At 50.3% G+C, this 21,769-nt stretch overlaps 1 protein-coding gene across 1 annotated transcript in view; it reads left to right on the forward strand.

Annotated features, from left to right (window-relative positions):
* Positions 1-5,596, forward strand: part of Pebp4 (phosphatidylethanolamine binding protein 4) — a 206,780-nt gene extending 201,184 nt beyond the window's left edge. The window contains exon 6 of the mRNA XM_021651211.2: positions 5,422-5,596. Within this exon, the coding sequence (XP_021506886.1) occupies positions 5,422-5,567 (146 nt within the window). The 3' untranslated portion in view covers positions 5,568-5,596. The remainder of the gene's footprint in view (positions 1-5,421) is intronic.
* Positions 5,597-21,769: the final 16,173 nt, after the last annotated feature.

The following is a 21,769-nucleotide window of genomic DNA, read 5'->3' on the forward strand; positions in this document are numbered from 1 at the left end:
CTCTCTCCTCCAGCCCAGCAGATTTCAGGGCTCTGGTGTGGGAAGCAACCATATCTTGTCTTGAGCCTGAGTGATCATCTTATGCAGTGCTCCCTTCTTGTCTTTGACTAAGTCTCAAACTCCTAGAGAGCTATAGTCTACACTATGCTGCATCTAAGCCACTGGCCCTCAATTGTCGCAAACCAGTCTCATGTCCCTCCTGTTCGTGTGGTGGTGGTGCCGGGGGTAAGGGGTGGGAGGGAGAAGAAGGAACGGAATAGAGTAGGAGGTCATTGGCGGTCATTTGGGAGTAGCAATGGCTGGCTGGGATTTGTGGAGTATCGTGGGTTCTCCATAATCTGTGTCCTCTGAGATGACAAATGGCATGCCACCACTTGCTCCAGGAAACCACTCAGAGACCACAAGTCCAAGACGGGGCCACTCTGATGGTCACCACCTCAGGGACCTTCAGTGGTAAAGTTTACTTGTTGCAAAACGGGATGGAAACAGCAAGCAGGGACTGTTAGGGTCTGAAGCTAGGTAGCTGTAAAGTGCTCCCCAGTACACAGACATCTGGATTCCAGGGTTGAAGAGGAGGAGCAGGCATGGGCCTGCCATACAATGGCTTCTAAGTCTTGCTTATGGTTCTGAACAGCCACAGGGCTCTCTGCCTGAGTAAGACAGGGCTATTGTGGGACCACAGGCATGAAGGCAACAGAGCCCCGAAAGCAAAAGCATTGGAGACATTAAGGAACAAGGCTAGGAGGGACCCCATAGGCCTTTAGGCAAAAGCTAAAGCTCAGAGAAAGTCAGGGCATATGAAGGAAAGAGGTTCAAGAAGAAAGGAGGTCGTTTCTAAAGGACAGCCCCACCCCCAAACTACCGCCCTGCAGCACATACACAGAGACAGACACAGGCACAAATACACACACACACACACACACACACACACACACACACACACACACGGCCCACTGCAAAACAACTCAGCCCAACCCTCCATGACCTCCCACAGCGGATTACCTGGCCTGGCCCCAGAATCCCTCAGGGCCTAGCCCCTGATCACAACTCACGGTGGGCTTGTGTGGCAGACAGCTCTCTCTTGCCTCTGTAGGGTCCCACCCACCTGGCAGAACTTGGTACCTCTGGGTTTCTGGCAGGCGCCCAGCTGGGAGCATCCTAGGCAATCACACAGCCAGGTACCCTCTCCAGGAACTACCTGAAATTTCTGTAGGCTGAAGGTAGGCCTCTCAGAGAAATGTGTCCCAGCCAGGCTGACCATCAACCATTCAAAGCAAGAGGACCAGTACATCGTGGAGAACCCACAGATAACTCCCAAGTTGTAGCCAGCCACTGCTACTGCCAAATATAGGAACTGGTGGGGGCTAAGCTGGCCCCTGAATTCCTTCCTCTCTCCCTCCCTTCTCCATCAGGGCCCTCAGCTACAAGACTAAAAGAGCCCATCCCCCACCCCGTCTCCTCTGGCTGAACAATTAGAAACCCCCTCATACTCCCCACCTTTCCTGGGTCCTCTTCTACAGAGGACAGAGACATCTCCTCACCACCACAGGCCTGCCCAGCCTCCCTCCTGCCCATGTGGACCGAAGTCCCAGGTCCCAGTGGTCCCTCTGTCCCAAAGCCTCTCGAGCCAGCAGGATCAGCCACTCAGCAAATACTCCCCAGAAGTAATTGGATGTGATGGAATGAGGGCTTTTCAGTTCCTGAGTGAAAGTCTCTGGATGTCATTTAATGGCACAAAAAATAAAAGGCCCAGGCCTCCCGCCTACCACCGCCAGGACATCATTAATCTCCACGGAAAGGCATCAGCACTTCCATCACTGCGTCCAGCCCTGGCGAGCCAAACAAATTACAGACCTGAGCCGGCCTCTCCATGCGGTGGTTATTAGGTTGGACTTGACTTTGTGCAGTTTTCTTCAGAGCCACCATCCCCTGCTCTCCCAAACTCGAGAGTAGAGCAAGGTCAAGGCCAGGGAAGAGGCTGAACACCTCGGTTAGATACTTGCCTTGGGGCTCAGGCAGCTAAGACCCAGAGTGCCTATCTGAACTGCCTCAGGCAGAAGTCCAGAGCCAATAGCTAAGAACCTGGTTTTTTTGTTTGTTTTTTTTTTCCTCTCCACTTTACCTGAACCTCCACCTTATCTCTTTTTGCCTCCCTTAGCCTTCCAACCCCACATCCCTAAGATGAAAGGACCAAATGGGAAATCAGATGAAAACTATCTTTCACCAGAGTAGAAGCAGGTGGCACGGACCTCTGCTGGCTGGAAATCTGGAAGTAGGCTTGCAGGATGAAGAAGGGTCTGGGAGCATCAGTCCACAGCCAGCTACGAAGCTGTGCTACTAGACACGGCCTCCCTGACCAAGACTGGTTTCGTTTTCTTCCAATGTTAATTAGATAATATAAGAAACTCACAAAGGTCACTGAAGCTAGATAAAGCAGCTACCACTGCCTATGCCTAAGAGAGGCCCAGGGAGGTCCTGCCAATGTTCCATAAATGAGGCAAGCGCAGAGATCTACTCAGCTCATACGCACATATTCTAAGGAAGGAGCTGTCCATCTCATTCCCCTGAGGCCTGTACATGGCATGTACACGCATGGCTGCCGCTTCCAAATTCCAAAAGCCTGCCCCATGGACTCAGGACCTAGAATGGAGAAAGTGACCAGGAACATCTACCACCAAGGCCATTCCAAATCTGCTAGCCATGGAATTCCCTAGGAGTGAGCCTCAGGGAAGTAGTCGCTCCCCTGGATGCTGAAGAGGGTCCTTCATCTTTCATACTCCCGGTGCCTAGGGAGAAGTCAGGCATACCATGTGGCTCAATTTCTTCCAGGCTTTTAGACAGTGCTCCTCATGCTCCCCTTGCTCCCTTCCACCACCAAGCTGACATCAGCACCTTGGTCAACTTCTTCTTCACCAGCCCTTAGCAGGAACCGTGGCCATTTGGCTAGGCTGCCAAGGCTGCTTCTGTAGGATGAAAGGGGTGCCCCTAGGGTTGTGTGGAGACCAAGCTGATGTGTGTGGCCCTGATGAAGGATCACCAGCCTCTGTGTTGCTCCCCCGGGGTATAAACACCAGAGAGCCGCCTTCTCCTAGCTGCCTCTAACAAGCACATTCACCCACCTGTCCTGTCCCAAGAAGAATCCTCATGGCTACCAGGGCAGTGGTCCTACCCTCTTCCTGCAACACAGAGACAGAGCAGTGCCATACAGGAAGGGGCTTTCCTTCTAGCAGTGACCACAGAAGCCACAGCTCTCCATTTCTCCCCACATGCCCCTGAGGGCCTGACTCACCACCACCCCTCTTCCTTCTGGAGCTTACTCTGGGTCAGTTCCTCCCGCCTTCTGCGGCAGGAAACAAGTGGGGGTGTGTAAGGGATCCCTGCTGAGCCAAAAGGAAGAGGCAGCAGGAGACAGGCCAGCCCAGATCCCTGGCTTCGTGGAGCTGCTGCCCAAGTTGCTGAAAACCACGGGGTTGCTGGAACTGTAGCTGGAAGAAGCCTGAGTACCTCAGGACACTGCGATCTCACACAAAAGACAGCTGCTGGGTTGGGGGTGGCCAGCTCTGCACGAGGGAGCCAGGCCTCTCTCTCGGGACATAGGGGATTTCTTCCCACCAGCTTGCTCTGATCTCGTGACTGAGTTTCAATTCCCTCATTGCCACCCAGGCTCCTTCCTGTCATACTCAGTGAGGAAAGGAGAAAGCCTCCTTGTGCCTTTATACCTGCCACACACCGCTTCACCCAAGATCCCATCTCGGGGACACACACACACACAATCATGGGTGGGGGTGAAGGCATGCAAGCACGTGCATACAGAGGATTCACCAACAGGTGCTTTCCAAGGGTCAGATAAACAAGATTTCTTTCCAGCCAGCTGGGCCCCTTGAGTACAGGGTTTCTAGCCAGGCACAATGTACACAAAAGAAGGGTAACACACCGTGGAATTGCCCAGTGTACTAGGCACCTACCTACAGGCCAAGCCGGGAGCACCTCAGCCACCTTCCCAAGACAGTTGCATAAGCTCTACCAACCACAGCCCTTGAGGCAGAGTCAAGCGCTCAGAAACTGAGTCAGACAGGGTTGAGGGAACCTTGAAAACTGTTCACTGAGCTGCCTTGTATCCCCATCCCTGTACCCCATCCTGCACCCCACCACCCTCATCCCGTCTGTGAGCCGAAATAACCACAGTCCTCCACATTAGAAGAGACATGAAGGAATGTACATAGCGCTCCCGTGAGAACCGATGGCTCCTAGGAAACCCTGCAACGGTGTGCTGTCGCCCTTCCTTTCATTGTTTCCACTCTCACCATTACAGCTTTGGGAGCTGGTATGAAAAAAAAAAAAATTGTCTGGTACTTACCTGGTGGGGAGGTGATCTCATCCTCATTGTACAAGCAGTTGTGGATACAGTGGATATAACGGGGGAGGGGGGACATCAGGGGCCTATGACCCTAAGGCGAGGCTCTGCAGAGACAACCTCATGTCATTGGCACTCCTGCATCCGGATCCCATCGATGACTGGTCCCCACAAACCATGGCATATTGGCCACTGCCTCTCTGTGTTACGGGCAAGGCCTTCCTCAGGTGTTTTCCCACCCAAGGAAGATTGCTAGAGTTAGCCACAGCCACCCCTAAAAGAATAAAACACTTCAGGACGCATTCGAATTGCAGTTATCCACATAAACAGGAAAAGAAAAAAATTAGCGTACGTATACTCCACGAAGTAGGTGGGGGAAGATATACAGCAAATTACTCGTTATCTGAAATCCAAACCTACCAGTGCTTCCTGAATTTTCCTGGCAACCCTCTACCCAGGATACCCAAAGCTCAGGATCTGAGAAAGGAATAAGGGCATATATATCCAAATACTTCCTTCAACTTTCTCCAGTGCCCAGGCCTGTACACACTCACTTTCCTGTCACAAGACCCGTCCGTCCACTTTCATCACATAAAGTCCATGTTGGATTGTCTGTCCCTGAGAAGACACCCATCTGTCCTAGGCACTGAATACGATTCTCCAGCACCAGGCAGGGGAGATGTCTCCCATTTTTGATACCCATTGAGGATCTAAGCGCAACCCTCTTCCCCTTCACCTCAAGGAGGAGCTGTGTTTTATGGGGTGATTGGAGCCCTGGGGGGACAAAAAATTGTAAGAAAACCAGTAGATTTCAGCCAGTTTCAGCCCCAACAGCTAGGGCAAGCAGGTCTGATGAGACGTACCCTCCGTCAGAACTCTGAAGAGAAGAGGGAATGGGAAGAGTCGACACCCAGCTGATGACACTTCCTTCTCCCCGTGCAGCATGTCCTGCCTCACCTGACAACCAAAGGCGACTCTATCTATTCAGAGCTCACCTGCCCCTGTCAGGTCAGCTCAGGCCATCGGTTATCTCTTACTGTTTCTCTGTGGTCTGTCTGTCTTTCTAGGTGCTTGGAACCTAGACAAATTTCTGGCGGATCACAATCTGAGCATTCTTGAGGCAAGCACCCAATACATGACGGAGTTTGATGGGGAAATACCCAACTTTAATAAAGTTCAAAGGGATGACGGGGATGACACAGAAGATAACTGATGACAAGGTAGAAGATAACTGTTCACTGAGCTGCAAACTTTACCTTCCAGGTGTGTGTCCATGTCATATAATCCACTACAGATAGCCTGGGGACAGAACCTCCCCTTGGCATCTTCCAATTTTTTTAAATAAATAATTAATTTTTAAGAAAATAGTCACCCAGGGCTTAGCAGTTTGCTTTCTAACCTGCATTCCTCTGAAAATCGATAGGGAAGGGCTGGGGAATTGCCTCAGGCAATAAAGAACTTGACTTGCAAGTATTAGGAACTGAGCTAAGATGTCCAGAACCCATGAAAAAAAGTCCACTGATAGGAACACGATAATCAGAGGCAAGCAAAAGCGATCCCAAAGCTCGAAGGCCAATAGCCTTGGCTACTTTGCCAATATCTGAGCCAATAAGAGACTCTGTCTTAGCCAGGCAGTGGGGGCACATGCCTTTAATCAAAGCAGAGACAGGCAGATCTCTGAATTCAAGGCCAGCCTGGTCTAGAGTGAGTTGCAGAGCAGCCAGGGCTCCACAGAAGAACCCTGTTTTGGGAAAATGATAGGGGGTGCGGGTGGGAGGAGAGACTCTGTCTTAAACAAAATGTTGAATGTGCCTGAGGAACAACGATGCTTGAGGTTTTCCTCTGATGTCACGTTCATGCACAAACACATGTGTGTGTGCAAACACATCTACACAAACACACAGACACAGAAGGAGGGGGAGGAAGAAAAAGAAGAAGAAAGAGGAAAAGAAGGAGAGAAGGAAAGAAAACCAACAAGGAAGTCTAGACTGGTGTCTACCCTGGATCTGAGGATTTCATACAAATGTAAGCATGGCAGGCTGAGAGCTAGATAGACAACTGGAGACCAGGGCCCAGGGCCCAAGTTGCCAAATCATTCATCCACCCTAAAGCCCCACCTCCCCAGCTACGGCAATGAAGAAGGAATCAACAGTAATGAAAACTGGAATTTTGACCACGGCCCTTTCCATCTCCAAGGTTCTTGGCTAACAACCCTTACTCAGTGACTTCGGCTGGCACCTGTTCCATACTAGACCCAGGGAAGACAGAGAGAGGTACCAGTTTGGTGGAGGTTAACAGTTCTGGGTGAGGGCGTTAATCATCTGATAGTCACAATCAAGTTCTAACAAACTACAGTAAGCGTTATGAGGCTGTAAAGGGGGCCCCGGTTTTTGGCAGGAGTGGAAGAGGCAAGGCCCCTTGGAAGATGTGGTATTTAAAGTTGTGGCTGGAATGTGGTGTAGGGATTAATTCAGTGGCTAGAGGTAGCGGCAAAGAGTTTCTTAGAGTGTCACCAAGCTGCTGGCAGGAACATATGTGGCCTCCTCCAGAAAATGAAAGCCCCATAAAGTAACTGGAATGAAGCACGCAAGAAAGATATTTGGGGAGGGGGACATGGGGGAAAGAGAGGAGAGTTGAAAGGGAGGAACTGGGAGGTGATGGTGGAGAGGAAGTTCCAATTGGGGTGTAAAGTAAATTAATTAATTAATTAATGGAGAGAAAAGCAAGATATTGGCTGTATATGTTGGCAAAGGCCAGGCCAGCCCTCATAACCATGTTATAGTTTTTCATTGAATCCATACAAAAAAAAAAAATAGGAAATCATGGAATGATAGATTGCTACTTTCGTGTGCAGCATGAACCATAGCTCCTCAGCTGTTTTACCCCTACCCTAGTCCTTTCTACCCCCCTCAAGATCCTCTAGATCAGGTTCCCTCCAAGATTTACTAAGACCTGGAGGCTGTGGCCGAGACACCGCAGCACTGGTGACAGCGTGCTTCGAGATCCCCAGACCAAAGGGATCTGTGATGAGAAGTAGCCTCTCATCAACGGAGCTGAGCATGCTGTTCCCACCTTCTCAGAGGCAGACCCCATGATAGCTACAAGGTAGAGGGGCCCCAGCTTACCCTTCACCCTGTGGAACACACTCTTAACCCGTTAGTTAATTTTCAGGATTGAAGCTAAGGAATGCAGTGAGGTGGGCTACTGAGTCTGTGGCTCGGGAGGCCAGTATTGGATTCTGCCCCATTCCATTGCTCGGTTCAGACCCCGCCCCCACCCAAAAGAATAGGAACAAATGTTTATGTCCCAGGAGCACATTATGATGCCAGCCCAAGGCAAAAGGAACCTCCTGCTCCCTCTACCCTACCAGGCAAGTCTGTGAGCAGAGCTAAAATAAGAAACAAAAGGAAGTTTCCATTTGCAGTGTCATGGAAGACAGCCACAAAAGGGACTTTTTAGGTTCCACGTTCCCTGGAACTTTCTATCCATAACCCTTACCATGCCAGATGCAGAGCGTAATTGGCAGCTCCAATTGGTGCCCAAGACTAGAATAAATAGAAGGTCAGCTTGCTAGAACAACCCCAAATTGAGACATCCTCCCTCTTCTGCTTTTAATTCCTTGTGGCTAACATGTTTATTTTGGGGTAAGGAAAAAAAATCGGATGTTTATCCTTCGAGGAAATTATCAGCTTGCTTTCTTTCCCTTTTCTTCACCCGTCCCTTCTTTTGCCCTAGAGTTTGAGGTTTTGAGTTCAGCCTCATGAAGGACCTCCACTCTTCAGGTCCTAAAAAGTGAAAAAGAAAGCAGCTGGCCCAGGCCCTAGGCTGAAGCCAGCCCTGCCAGAATCACAGTGGAAAGTCTGACTGGGGTAACGGGGAAGCCTGAAGTCCACAAAAGTGACTGCGGGGGGGGGGGGGCACCCCTCTCAACTCAGCTTTTTTCTTTGTTTGTTTATTGTTGTTTCAAGACAGCGTTCCTCTGTGTAGCCTGGCTATTCTGGACTCTCTTTGTAAGCCAGGCTGCCCTCAAACTCACAGAGAGCTGTCTGCCTCCGCCTCCCAGAGTGCTGGGATCCCTGGTGTGCGCCACCACGCTTGACTCAACCTTTTACCTGCAGAATTCTGTGGGCCTCACACCTCTTTCCATCAGCTGCTCCAGGATAAAAACGAAGGCGTGTAAATGGCCAATAAATACATAAGGGGATGTACTGTGATCCTTTACACACTGAGGAGAAATGACTTTTTTTTTTTTAAATCATCGTCGTCGTCGTCAGATGTCACTTACCGAACACTCTCCGCACACCGTGCACCGCACCAAATGTTTTACGCGCAACCCTGATTCGTAACCTACTCAGGTCTTCATGCTTGTTCTCTCGTCCAGTCGCCACAACAGCCTAACGACGCGGGGAGTCGCGTGCTCATTTCGTAGATGGAGGAAACAGAGTCCCTGCTCTCTGATTCATAAAAGGCAACGGCAGAACATCATACCAAAGCCTCTCGGCATAATATTCAGAGGGTAACAGCACTCTTAATTTTACTCTCTGGGCAATATAAAATAAAGGCCAGGATTTTTATTCACTCAGGAGCTTGGCTGAGCCAAAGGAGAAAGGCTGCTAAGTACCATAATAGTTTAAGGTTTCAGCCATCCTTGGACCTTTGTGGAGAAGGCTAGAGCCTCCGAGCACTAAAGGCAAACAGGCTAGGCCAGTCCAGAGACCATTATCACCGCTCCCTCCTTGTCAAAGGCTATTCCACGACTTCACCTTCACATAACTGAATCTCCCTTCTGTCTTCCCACACACACCTATGTGATAGCTACTCCTAGAAAAGGTACAGAGGTGGAAAAGGAGGGAAAGCTACCTCAAGAGGACTCAGAATGGTGGTAATGATGGTGATGGCAGTGAAGGTGTTGCTGATGGCGGTGGTGGTGGTGGTGGTGGCAGTGGTGGATAGTGTTGCTGATGGCGGTGATGACAATGGTGGTGGTGGTGGTATATCTGGGTATTAGGGCTAAGCAGCCAGGGAGTATAAAAAAGGCACAGTTTCCCTTCTAAAGGCCTAAATTCACCTAGACTTCTGCCACTTGACAACCTAGTAACCTGGAGCATCTTAACTGTTTCAGACCTGTGTTTCAAATGCAATAAAGAGTATCATGGAAGGGGGGGTGGGTAGATGTCTTCCTTCTAGGAAGGCTTACAACAATGAGAAGAGATGGCAGCACGGGTACTCGAGCACGGTGCTGACAGGCAGTCTGTTACACACGTTTCCCCCTCCTTCCCTGCCTCCACCTCACCTGTTCTCCCCAGCTCAGCTGAGACAAGCAACGAAGCTCAGGCTTAGGAGCCACCTCCTCCAGATGAGTATCCTTTCTACCAGACCCATCAGAACCTTACTAGCCCAGGGAGAGGGCCAACTAGCTAGGGTGTCTCGAGCCCCAGCCCAAGATCCCCCTCCCAAACTGAGCAAAACATTGGGATTCTTGGATCAGGAAAGACATCCAGTTCCTTAGCAACTAGCAAGCATTTCCCTGTAAAGACAAAGACCCTTCACTCAGCACACACACACACACACACCCCAACAGCCTCTCCAGGTGTCTGTTCTTACTTTGCAGGGATGGAGTGCAGAGCCAGCCACCTCTAGGACCTTACCCCACTGTCTTAGCCAGCCTAAGGGCAACTGAGATGACTCCAGAGCACATTTCCTCCTCCTGGTAGTTAACTTTTGCCTCTGCCCCCAGTAACTGCTAAGATGTGTCTGTACACACACACACACACACAGCATACACACTCACAGACATGCCCTCGGCTCATATCTCCCCTTCTTAAAAAAAAAAAAAAAAAAAAAAAAAAAGCTGTTGGTGGGCAGTCCATTTCTGCCATTAACTCCTCTCTTTGCCAGGCAAGTCAGTTTGTTCATCTATGAAATACTTCGTTCTATAAGTTCCGTTCCACCTCCATGTTCTACAATTCTGTATGGTTATTTCAGAAAGCAGGAGAGAAAGCACCACACAGAGCAGAATGAGCATTTTCATGATTAAGCAATGCCAAGCGCATTCAGCTGCAGAAGCCGGAAAATCCTAGTAAGGGCGCTTGGGTTAAAGATGAGTTTACAGACGTAGGGAGCTGATGAGTCTGAGATTTCCCACAGGCAGTATCTATTGAATCAAGCCAGACAAAACTCAAGCAGAGGGACCCAAAGCAACACACAGACTCATAAATGAAAATCCCGAGTCAGGAGCAATGGGTTAAAAGGAAAGAAACAGAATCTGTCAGAAAGGGACTCGGCGGCCCTGGGTTCCCACTTTTGAGTCCAGTCTCATGATGAAAGCAGGTAAAGCATACTTCCTGTAGGGTCTGAGTAGCAGCCCAGAGCCTGCGCACTCTCTGCTTCCCGGGACCCACAGAAGCAGAGACAGTCTTGCATATATGCATTCAGACCATTGACTTATGGATGGCCAAGTCACTGCCCTAGCCCAGTTGTGTGAGTATGATGCCCATCAGAGCTGAGCCTCAGAAGAGCGCAGTCAGAAGACAGGCTCCTAAGAGGAGAAGGGCATGCATGCTGGTTATGAATCCTAATACAACATATCTGATACGCAACCCACAGGTTGAGAACCAATGCTCTGCAGCCTAAGCTTTGCCCACGTGGACACCGGCCATAGATGTCAGGGACTTGAGTGTCTTCTTGCCAGCCATGCCCTTGCCCATCCACACATATCCAAGCACAAGTGTTCACATTCACACGCACACACACACACACACACACACACACACACACACCTGTACCATACGCTACCTGCACGTGAGCGCTGTCAACACATCGGCCCTCACAAAAATCACGTGATGCACACACCCGATAGACACTAAGGGGTATGGGCTCAACCTCTTTCTAGACATCCTAGACAAGTTGCATTTGTGATTATGTTGTTGGCCCTCACACTCTCACTCACAGCCGGATCACACACCAGCCCACCACTAACGCAGAAAAAAAGCCTCTGTAGGACCAGACTTGACCTAACCACAAATCTCACTTTGCAATCTGCCACTTCAAGGGGAGTTTTGACGACTGCAGTGGAGGTTTCTTGTGTGTGATTGGAGAAGGTAGGGGATGGGGGAGGTGCTAGCAGACAGGAACCAGGCCTTCCCTCAAAGTTCATGAGGAAGGCGTCCAGACTCATGCCTATCCTCCTCGCAGCCCTACCTCTGGCCCCTTGCCTGTGTGCTGCCCAGCCAGGGAAAGGAGAAACCAAAATCGGCCAGACTGAGTTGCTAAATTGGACCTTGGCAGCGAAGGGGAAACGCGTCAGTTCCCTGGGGAAGTGGCCTAGCCCAGGGCGGCCACAAGCCCCTGGGCTTCTACTCCGATGGAACAAAAGTTGCTCAAATAGATCTGATGCTTTGTTTTTGAGCCTAAAATACCCTGTGGTGGCAGCCGGAAGTGTGACCACGGGAGGGAAGTAGGGCAATGAGGAAGAATTTGTTTGAGTTTCCATCATGACCACTTTTTCTTTCATTTGGGGTCTAGACAAAGCTTCTCCACCTTCTCCCTTACCTCAAAAAAAAAAAAAAAAAAAAAAAAAAAAAAGGGTACAATTGTGCAAGAGGAAAGTGTTATCCCAAGATTTGGGGCTGGGGCATCCAAAGCCACCATCACTATTGATCTGCTGCTGACTCATTATACCCCAACCGCCTCCCTACACACACACACACACACACACACACACACACACACACACACAGACACAGACACACACAGACACACACACCATGAACATGATCCTGTCCTCATAACACTGTCAGAAATTTTTCCCCCCTCAGGCCATCTGGGGCAGGGACCAAGGGGCAATGCTTCCAGGGTCTGACTGTCCCTAATGTGCTTCTGTGTGGTGTCTGCGTGTGTGTGCGTGTGTGTGTGTGTGTGTGTGTGTGTGTGCGTGTGTGCACACTTATGGATGCACCTGTGCTATGGCACAAGCATGGAGCCAGTGTCAGTGTCAGTTCAGGCACAAGATCAAATTCAGGTCGTTGGCTTTAGAGCAGCATTCCCACCTGATGGGCCATCCCACTAGCCCCTGATGAGATTTAAACAAAACAAAGATCCCATTCCTGTGGAATTTTTCAGAGCATCTAGGGAGCCAGGACGTAACCGGACTAAAACTCTGACCCATATATTAGAACTCAGTGCTTTGCTAGGTAAGCCGGCAGACCAAGCCATACCTCTAAACGCAAGGATCGGAGAGTAGCTGCCGATACAGGCCTCACCACTCTTCACCCCCACCCCCGGCTTCCTAATTTATCTTTACCCATATTCCTTACCACCAAATCGCCTGTACTTGCTTACACTCCCTGCCCACCCTGAAGCCTCATGGATCTTTCCCCACGGCAGAGACCTGATCTACTTTCATCTATGCCTTATCCCAGTGTGTGAACCTGCAGTTGGCATACAGACATAACCATCAAATGCTGGGGGTAAGGTGGGGACGGTGGGACAAGGGGTCATTAAACAGTTCCGTTGCCCCCCCCCAAAACAACTTATTAATCCAAAAAGGCAAAAGCCCAGTGGACACCAGACGCTCGTGTCAGGTGGATGGGGGTCATGTTGGGGGAAAGGATGAGATCGGGGTGCAATGGGAGTCTGTGTAAAATCACAAGTTACTTTTCTGCCCTTGCCAAGCACCTGTTGAAGGGACACGTTTCTCGAAGGATTGTACAAACGTGGGAGGGGGGCTGAGGAAGCGCATGGGCAAGGCGCTCCTGAAAAAAAAAAAAGTTCCACACACACACACACACACACACACACAACCGCCGCACCCCCACAAGAATGAGGGTTACAGGTGAGCACTTGGGGGTGGGGGGCCTGGTCTTTGAGACCGCACATAAGCCCCTGCGGGCTCTTGCCCCTGGTGCCCAGACACCTGGGTTTGAACAGGTCGCAGGAGACATGGAATGGCGCCGCTGGCCCGCAGCTGGGGACCTATGAACTCCGACTGCAGTTCAGAGGCAGCTCCAGGCCTCGGTCCCTGGGTGAGATTTACCAGCTTTTAACAACAGCAGGATAATCATGCTAATGAAAAACTCCCTCAGGGCTTGGGGCAGCCAGACTGAGATGAAGAAACCGTAGTCGCCCCATGAGTCATTCTGAGTGTGCCGGGAGTCCGCCAGCCATTGGGCGCGAAAGACTTCTGTGTCCTCCCCCTCTGTGCTCCACAAAGATGGCAACACGGGCTGGGGGCTGCAAGGTCCACCCCTGGAGCTTCCCAGGCCCTGCTCTTGGAAACTAGGCACAGCTTGAGTGGGGCCTTCTGAGGCTGTGCCACCAGCAAACCCAGTTACCCAGCTACCACCTGTGTCGAGGCCTGTATCGGTCTTCAGGTTTTCCCATCCTAAACCTTGGCTTCTCCCCAACTCTCTCCAGGCTGCCAGGTTTTGGAGAGGGCAATTCTCTGATGTGTTCCAAGCTCCCCGAAGATCCCAGCTGTGCTTGGCTCCAACCCTCTCTCCTAAAGACTTTCTGCCAGTGCCTCAGTTTCTCTGAGCAGCAGTAGCTCAAGGTTCCCCACACCCCACCCAGCCTCCGGGCAGTGGGAGCATTAATTACAGTTTGTTCCTGGCTTTGAAGATGAAAATGCCAAGGGTCATTACCTCTCAATTAACGGGGTTATTACCTCTTGAGATTGTGTTGAATGACTCCTACCCCACCCTGCCCCCAACCTGGGATCTATAAGTAGTTCCTGTTGTACTGTTTCTTGATCCCCCATTCTCATACTCCTCCTTTCCTAGTTTCCCACTGGTAATTAACCTTCCCCCCACCCCTTTCAAAATTAGGATTGGTAGAGAATTTAGCATATTCCATCTTGAACGGGGATTTATCAATTCTCTGACGAGGTGGTTGGTGTGGCTAGAAGATGGATGAAGCTACAGGGAGTTGTTGTAGGTTCACACTCATAATCACAGTACAGAGTAGGCTGAGGCAGGAAGACTGAGTTCAAGGCCAACTTGGGCTACACAGTGAGACCCTACCCCAGGCCCTCTACTCCCAAAGATATATTTCAGCCAGCCCTACAAAGGCGGGAAGCCCTCCCCAAGCTGCTCATGGAGTAGGGCATGAACCCCACCAAGAGCCGGCGTTCTGAGCTCTAGAGAGTCGTTAACTGCTTCCCTGAATCCAGCTTGACTAGAAGCATACAGCAGGGGGGAAAAGAAAGAAACTCCCTGTAGCTTCATCCATCTTCTAGCCACACCAACCCAGAGTTTTTCTTATGAAAGTGAAGGAAAAGAGACAGCACCTGCCTTATGAAAAAAAGCCTGTTCTTCAAAAGCAGCTCTACAGCCAACCACTTCCAAAAGAACTTACCCATGATCCCTCCCACTTTCTTTTCTAGCTCCTCCTCCCCACTGCCCCTCCCCCCTCCACCGACACTCACACCTTTTGTGCTTCATTTCGAATCATGAAGTTCCTCTTTCCAAAAAGCGCCATCCCCTGAGAGCCCTTTCTGCAGAGGCACCATCCCTTCTAACTGAGAAGGGGTTAGCCCACAGTGGGTCCCAGGGGAGTGACAGCCCCTTAGAGCACATGACTCCACTTACCTTGTATGAGTCCCTGAGCAAAGTTCCCATTACAAGCCCTCATATCCTGACCCACTCCCCCAAACACTGCCTCCCCCCCCCCCCACAACCGGGCCTCTCCTTCTAGAACCTCTAACTAGAACTAGAACTTCAACACATTCCTCCCAAACCTGCTGGCCATCGTCAAAAACCCAGAGAGCTGAGAAAGGAGGCCTGCCTGCTTCATTCATTCTTTCTCTCTCCCCTTACGAGCCCCCACCATTAGAAATTCATTCAGAAACCCATGAAGTGACAAAACCCAGAGCTCAAATTAACAGAAAAGCGTTGTCCAACCCTCCTGACACCCACAAATAAAACTGATTGTAGTCAAAGTCACACACAGGTAGTTTTATTGAGGAAATCAGAGCCCCTGGTTCCCATACCAGGGCAAGGGTTTGACATTTACCCACAATGTACACTTTCCTCAATTCTGACTTTTAATATTTCCCTTCCCTCCCTGTCCCAGTTCAGTCCTGAGTGTTCATTCTCTGGCTTACCCATGGCAATTAATTAGTGCTACGGACTCACTCAGAGTTGGGAAGAGGTCTCTAGAATAAACCACCTTTTGGGAATGTAGTGGCTACTCCCACACAGCTAGCGGTACTCCGTAACAGTACATTTCCTCTCTGGTTGTCAGACATTCCAAAATTACCTAGAATGTGATCCCAAATATCCTGTTTCTACATGATTAGAATAAGTTTATTTGAGTTTAGACCAACAGATTTTAAAAGGAAAGTGTGTCCAGCCAGGGAGATGGCTCAGTTGATAAAGTACCTGCTGAGCAAACAAGAGGGTCTGTTTGTCTAGGACCTACGTAAAAAGCTAGGCCTGTTCACGTTACACGCCTGTAATCCCAGCTGTAGAGAAAGGGATGCAAAGACAGGCCGATCCCTAAGCGCACTGGTCAGCCAGCCAGCCTAGCCAAATCAATGAACTTCAGAGAAACAGGAGTTGAGAGGGCTGGAGAGATGGCTCAGCAGTGCCTGCTACTACTGTTTTGTTGTTGTTGTTGTTGTTGTTGTTGCTGTTGTTGCTTTCCAATATCCATATGGCTTAGAATCACTTGTAGCTCCAATTCCAGAGGATCTGACACTCTCTTCTGATCTCCAAGGAGACTTGCAGGTGCATGGTGCAAACAAACTCACACAGGTGCGCTTGCATACACACACACACACACACACACACACACACAGAGAGAGAGAGAGAGAGAGATTTTTAAAAATAAAGGTAGGGAGCAACTGAGGATACTTCAACCTTCACCCACACACACAGGTGAACAAGCACGTGTGCACACACCAAATACACACATACAAAATTTAAAAATACATAAAAGTGAAGAATGTGATTGCCCCTGGAGAGGATTCCCATGGCTATTGTAACAGCTTTAGAAAGTAGGACTTGAGCTAGGACAGTCACTCTTCTGCCTACTAATAAACAGGTGCTAACAGAACTCCTAAGAAGCTTAAGTACTACACCCCCTTACTGGCCTTGGGGCTCTTCCTTCACCTCCATGTTTGGTCCAAAGGATGCTGGGATACCTCAATCAAGCCTTGTCATTAAAAAAAAAAAAAAATCAAGATGGAGGAACTGAAGAGATGCATCAGTGGTTGAGTGCTTACTGAGTTGAGGGACATCTTGGTTTTTTTCCAGATTCTGGCTATTACGAATAAAGCTACTATGAACATAGTTGAGCAAATGTCCTTGCTGAGTGGTGGGACATCTTTTGGATATATGCCCAGGAGTAGTATCACTGGATCTTGAGGTAGAGCTATTCCCATCTTCCGAGAAAGCGCCAGATTGATTTCCAAAGTGGTGTACAAGTTTGCACTCCCACTAACAATAGAGGAGGGTTCAGCTTTCTCCACATCCTCTCCAGCATGTGTTGTCACTTAAGTTTATGAACTCAGTTGCCTGCTCTTTGATCGCTCGCCCCTGGTGATGCGTCCTTGCCAGGCCACAGAGGAAGAGGATCCAGACAGTTCTGATGAGACTTGACAGGCAATGGGCAGATGGCAATAGTGGAGAACTTCCCCTTTCAGTGGACTAGGGGAAGGGGATGGAGGGAAGAGGGAAGAGGGTGGGGGAGTTGAGGGAGAGGGCTTCAATCAAGATATATAATTAATAAATTGTGGGGGAAAAACAAATTAAAAATTACGCACACACACACACAAAGAGTGCTTACTGCTCTTTCAGAGGACCCAGCTCTGACCTAGCCAACCATGTGGTGGCTCACAATTGCCTGTAGCTCCGTCCTTCCTCCTACCCACACCAGCCACCTCATTTCTTCCCTCTGTTACAATCAAAAAACGGACAACAGTTAGAGTCAAAAAGCATTCTTGAGTTCAAATAGATGAACCACTTTGAGACCAAATAACCTCCAACAAGGTACAAAGACTCTTCCAAGCATGTAGACTTTCTGCTAGCAGTAAGAAATGAGGCTGTTGTAAAAACTAACTAAATAAATAAATAAGTGAGGGATGGAGAAATGGTTCGGTGGATAAGAACACTTATTACTCTCATAGAGGATTCAGGTTTATTTATTTTTTCCTCCCAGATCCCACACGGTGGCTAGCAACCATCTGTAACTCTGGCCCCAGGGAATCTGATGCCCTCATCTGACCTTCATGGGCACAGACACATGCATACATACAGGCAATATACTTACATACTTTAAAAAACAGATATCAAAAAAGATTTTAAAAAAACAGAGCACATACATACATACACACACATAGGCATACATACACAAGGCCCGGGAAAAGCAGACATCAGACAACACTGGCCCAATCCTCTGGGGATATAGCATCCACCAGAAGCACCAGCATTGGCACCCCATGAAACCCAACTACTGGGTACCAACACTTTCCTTCTTCAGTCTTCCAGGAAAATTCTACCTGGCTGCTGCTCGAAGCTGGCTGCCATTACCAAAGAAATGGCAATGACTTCTAGAGATTTCTCTACCGAGCAGTAGGACTCCAGTGACCTTCCTGGGTGGCACCCAAAAGTGGAAAACACCAGATGACCCTCAAGATAACTGGCATTCAGGAACAATGCCACCAGGGCAGATCCTCTGCAGATACTTGATGATTTGAACAACCCCAAATTTCTCATCATTGGGCCTGATGTCCCACAACCAGATTTCCATTCCAGCAGCATTAATGAGTGCCTCCACATTCCAGGTGACATCCTCAGTGTCAAGCTTAGTATCTCCAGGTTATATAGTAACCCTTGTTAAGTATTTTTTTTCTCCGAATTGCTGGGTAGTGGAGCCAGTTGTAGCACTTGGGAGGTAGAGGCCAGAGTTCAAGGCCATTCTCAGCTGAGTTCAAAGGTAATCAAAACCCCTGTCCTCAAAAAAAAAAAAAAAAAAAAAAAAAGGAATTGGTGGGAGGTGTCTCAGATAGAAAACTGCACACTGTTCGATCAGAAAGACCTGAGTTCACATCTCCAGGACCCATGTAATGTACAAAGTGCAGCACGTTGCCACACAGCTGAAATGCTAGCACTGAGAGACGGGAATCCTTGGGGCTCACAATCTGGCTAGTCTTGCCAAATCAGTGAAATCCAGGTTTAATAAGATTCTGCTTCAAAAAGAATAAGGTGGCTGGCCTGGTTGGTAATGTATAACTTCAATCCCAGCACTTGGGAGGCAGAGGCAGGTGTCTGTCCAGGACAGCTGAGGCTATTTCACAGAGAAACCCAGCCTTGAAAAACCAAAAATAAAAGGTGGAGAGTAATTGAGGAACACACACACACACACACACACACGAGTATGCATATGAAAACAAACTTATACACAGCAAAAAGAAAACAAACAAACAAAAAAACCCAGGCCTTAATCAGGCTACCGAGTAGTTAACACTGAGCTACATCCCATATCCTAAGCATTCTCCATTGAAAATGCAAATTCTCTTGAGCCTGGACCTCAGCAGTTCAGAGAACTGGCTGTTCTTCCAGAGGACTGGGATTGATTCCCAGCTCCCACAGGGAGACACACAACTGTCTGTAACTCCAGTCCCTGGGGGACCTGATGGCCTCTTACAACCTCTGTACACATGCATGCCTGTAAAACACGCATGCCCATCAAAACAAATAAATATAAATGCAAATGTCACCTAAGACTGGTAAAGCATTAAGCGGCTAACATCCCAGGTTGGATTAATTTTCATGGCGGGGGGGGGGGGGGAGGAGGAACTCTTGGAAGATAGAAGACTGGTTATGTTTTAACAAAAAGGAAAGCTAAAATTCAGAGCTGCCTGGAACAAAAGACCAAGACAGAATCGCGCCTGTTTCTACAGTGGATTCCCAGGACCACATACTCTTCAGCCCCACCAAAGCAAAGACACCCATTCCCCCTCCGTGGGAGACAGCGGCCTTGGCTCTTTTACACAGGGCCTGCCTGCCCTTCACCAGCTCCAGGGAAGGACGCCGCCGCCCGCCCGTGAACCAGCGCCTACTTGCTCCCCAACAACTTTTCAGGGCTTAGAGTTCAGGTAATTAGGCTCTTGGCAACCTCACCGGAGCCTGCCAATAAACCTGAAGCAAACACCCTCAGCCCCTCTCCAGGAGGGAGAAAGGAAACACACAAGGAGGGGGGAACAGAGGGAAGAAGGAAAAACTTTTTCTTCACTGACAGCCAGGAAGGTGTTGTAATCCACAGAAATCACCACTGTAAACACCCCACGCGGCTCCAAATTCCTGGTTGTTTCTACCACCACCGAACCATGGCTCCCACCCACCACCGCCATCCAGGGTGGCAGAGGCCATCTGCTGGCATTACAACCTGAATAGAAAGTAGCCATTAAGGGCCTATGCTTGTAGGCTCCTTTCAATGCAGAGAAAAGGCCCCAGAATCTTGCACCCTATCGTGGGAGCCAGGGAGCCACAGCCACTCCAGGGTGTTAGAGAATGATTCAGGAACATCAGACCCTGCCTCCTGTCACCACCTTTTGTTGAGATCTTAATTCATGTCTTGGCTCCCGCAGAAAGGGGACCATTCCTTAAAATCCCTATATTGACCCATTTATCAGGCCCCCAAACAATAATTTCACTCTCCTCTGTAAATACACGGTATTTCTTCTACATGACACGCTGGAAGAGATGGCTTCCCCCAGTAGGCCAACTTTTACCATCTGTCTGAATCCATCTCTGGGGCACACAAGGAGTGTGTCCCTCCTGCAGCAGGACGGGAGAGAATGTAGTCAAACCATAGTACTGGATGTTTACTGAGTGCTTGCTAAAGGTCTGCTATGGAAATTCTCCCATTCTTCCTGTGAAGTCTGCACTGTTAACTCAGTCGATAGATTAAGAAGCTCAGTAGTTTTTTTTGCCTTGTCACAATGAAGCTCTGATAAATACAGTAAGTGAACGGAAAGCTCCCATTCAGTTAGATCTAGTGGTAAAGAGGCTGACAGCCGTCCCTGTCTTGTCTAGTAGGCAACAAGGTCCTGTTGCCAGCCAACAGGCCCAGCTCCGAGCTGAGAGCTAAGCTTTCCCTCTTAGAAGCAATAAGCTAATTCTCCTCGAAAGTGTTCTGGGCTGTCCTCAGAGGAGCATTAGCTGACGATGGAGCCAGAAAGCCTTTGGGAATCCCAAATGCTTCCACCACAGGCCCGCACGGAGAAAGCCCAACAGGTGGAAAGTGGATGGTATCTCGGGTCCTTGCTAGATGAGCTGGGCTGCGGAGGGCCTTCCCACTGATCGCTGCCTCACGCGGGGAAACATGGCCACTGCAGTCAATCTTACATTCGCCGCTTGGTCCAGAGCCGAGAAACTCGCGGCTTGTCCAGGCGTAGGGCAGGAACCCACCGAGACACCCCGCCCCTCCCATCGGAGCCCGTCAGCCTCCCCTAGCACGCGCGGCAGGAAGCGCGGCAGAGGCGCGCCCAAAGCTCGCGGGTACCCTGGGCTCCTCTCCCCGCCCCAATTGCCTGGCTCTCCGGCCAGAGGCCAGAGCTCTAGGCTAATTTTTCACTGCCCCCCCCCGCCCCCCCCAGAACGCCTCTTTAGGTGACGCTACAGTCTGTGCGGTTCCTTTAAAGGCTGCGGGTTCCGTTCTTTCCCTTTTCCACTGGTTGCCAAAATATGCAAATCCGGGGACCGGAATCTGCAGCCAAATAGAGCAGGAGAAGGGGCGCGTCCGGCGCGTCACCGGATCCGCTCCTTGTATGGTTCTTCCCGGCTTGGCCTGCTGCCCCAAGACCCTCCCTGCAGCCGCGATGGCCCCTCCCGCACCCAACCAGGCTCACACCGCCACCCACGCCCCTGACCGGCCGCTCCCCCCTCCAGGGATGGAGCCGGGGGCGGGAAGCGCTGCATGCCCTGATTCCGGCCGAAGCCCGGGACCGCTGCAGCGCGCAGTCTCCCCGCGCCGCGCGGGCGGAGGAGAACCCGGGGGCGCAGTGCCTCTAGAGCCCAGGAATGGGTAGCCTGGAGGGAGAGGAGGCGGGGGTGGCAGAGCGGGGCCTCACGGGCGGCGGAATCCCTCCTTTCCTAAGAGCTAGAGAAGATCCGGGGGAGCCTGGGCCCTTCCCACCCGATGTTCTCCTCCAAACTGAGGGGAGGGGAGAGGGAGTAAGGTTGTCATCCACCCCCTTCACAATACTCAGCTTGGGAGTTCCTCCTACACGTCCCCGGCCCCGCGTGGACCTCCCACGGCGTGAGGCCCGGGGGCGGGGATCCTTTCTTCCTCCTTGTCAATACTCCCACTGTCATGAGAGATGCAAGTCCGTCCCCCCTCCACCCCCAGCCCCGACTCTCCAGCGGGGTACACGGGATTCACCGCGCCCACGCGGCCAATGAGGAGGGAATC

The sequence above is a fragment of the Meriones unguiculatus genome, chromosome 9, assembly GCF_030254825.1.
Source record: "Meriones unguiculatus strain TT.TT164.6M chromosome 9, Bangor_MerUng_6.1, whole genome shotgun sequence".
Taxonomy (NCBI): domain Eukaryota; kingdom Metazoa; phylum Chordata; class Mammalia; order Rodentia; family Muridae; genus Meriones; species Meriones unguiculatus.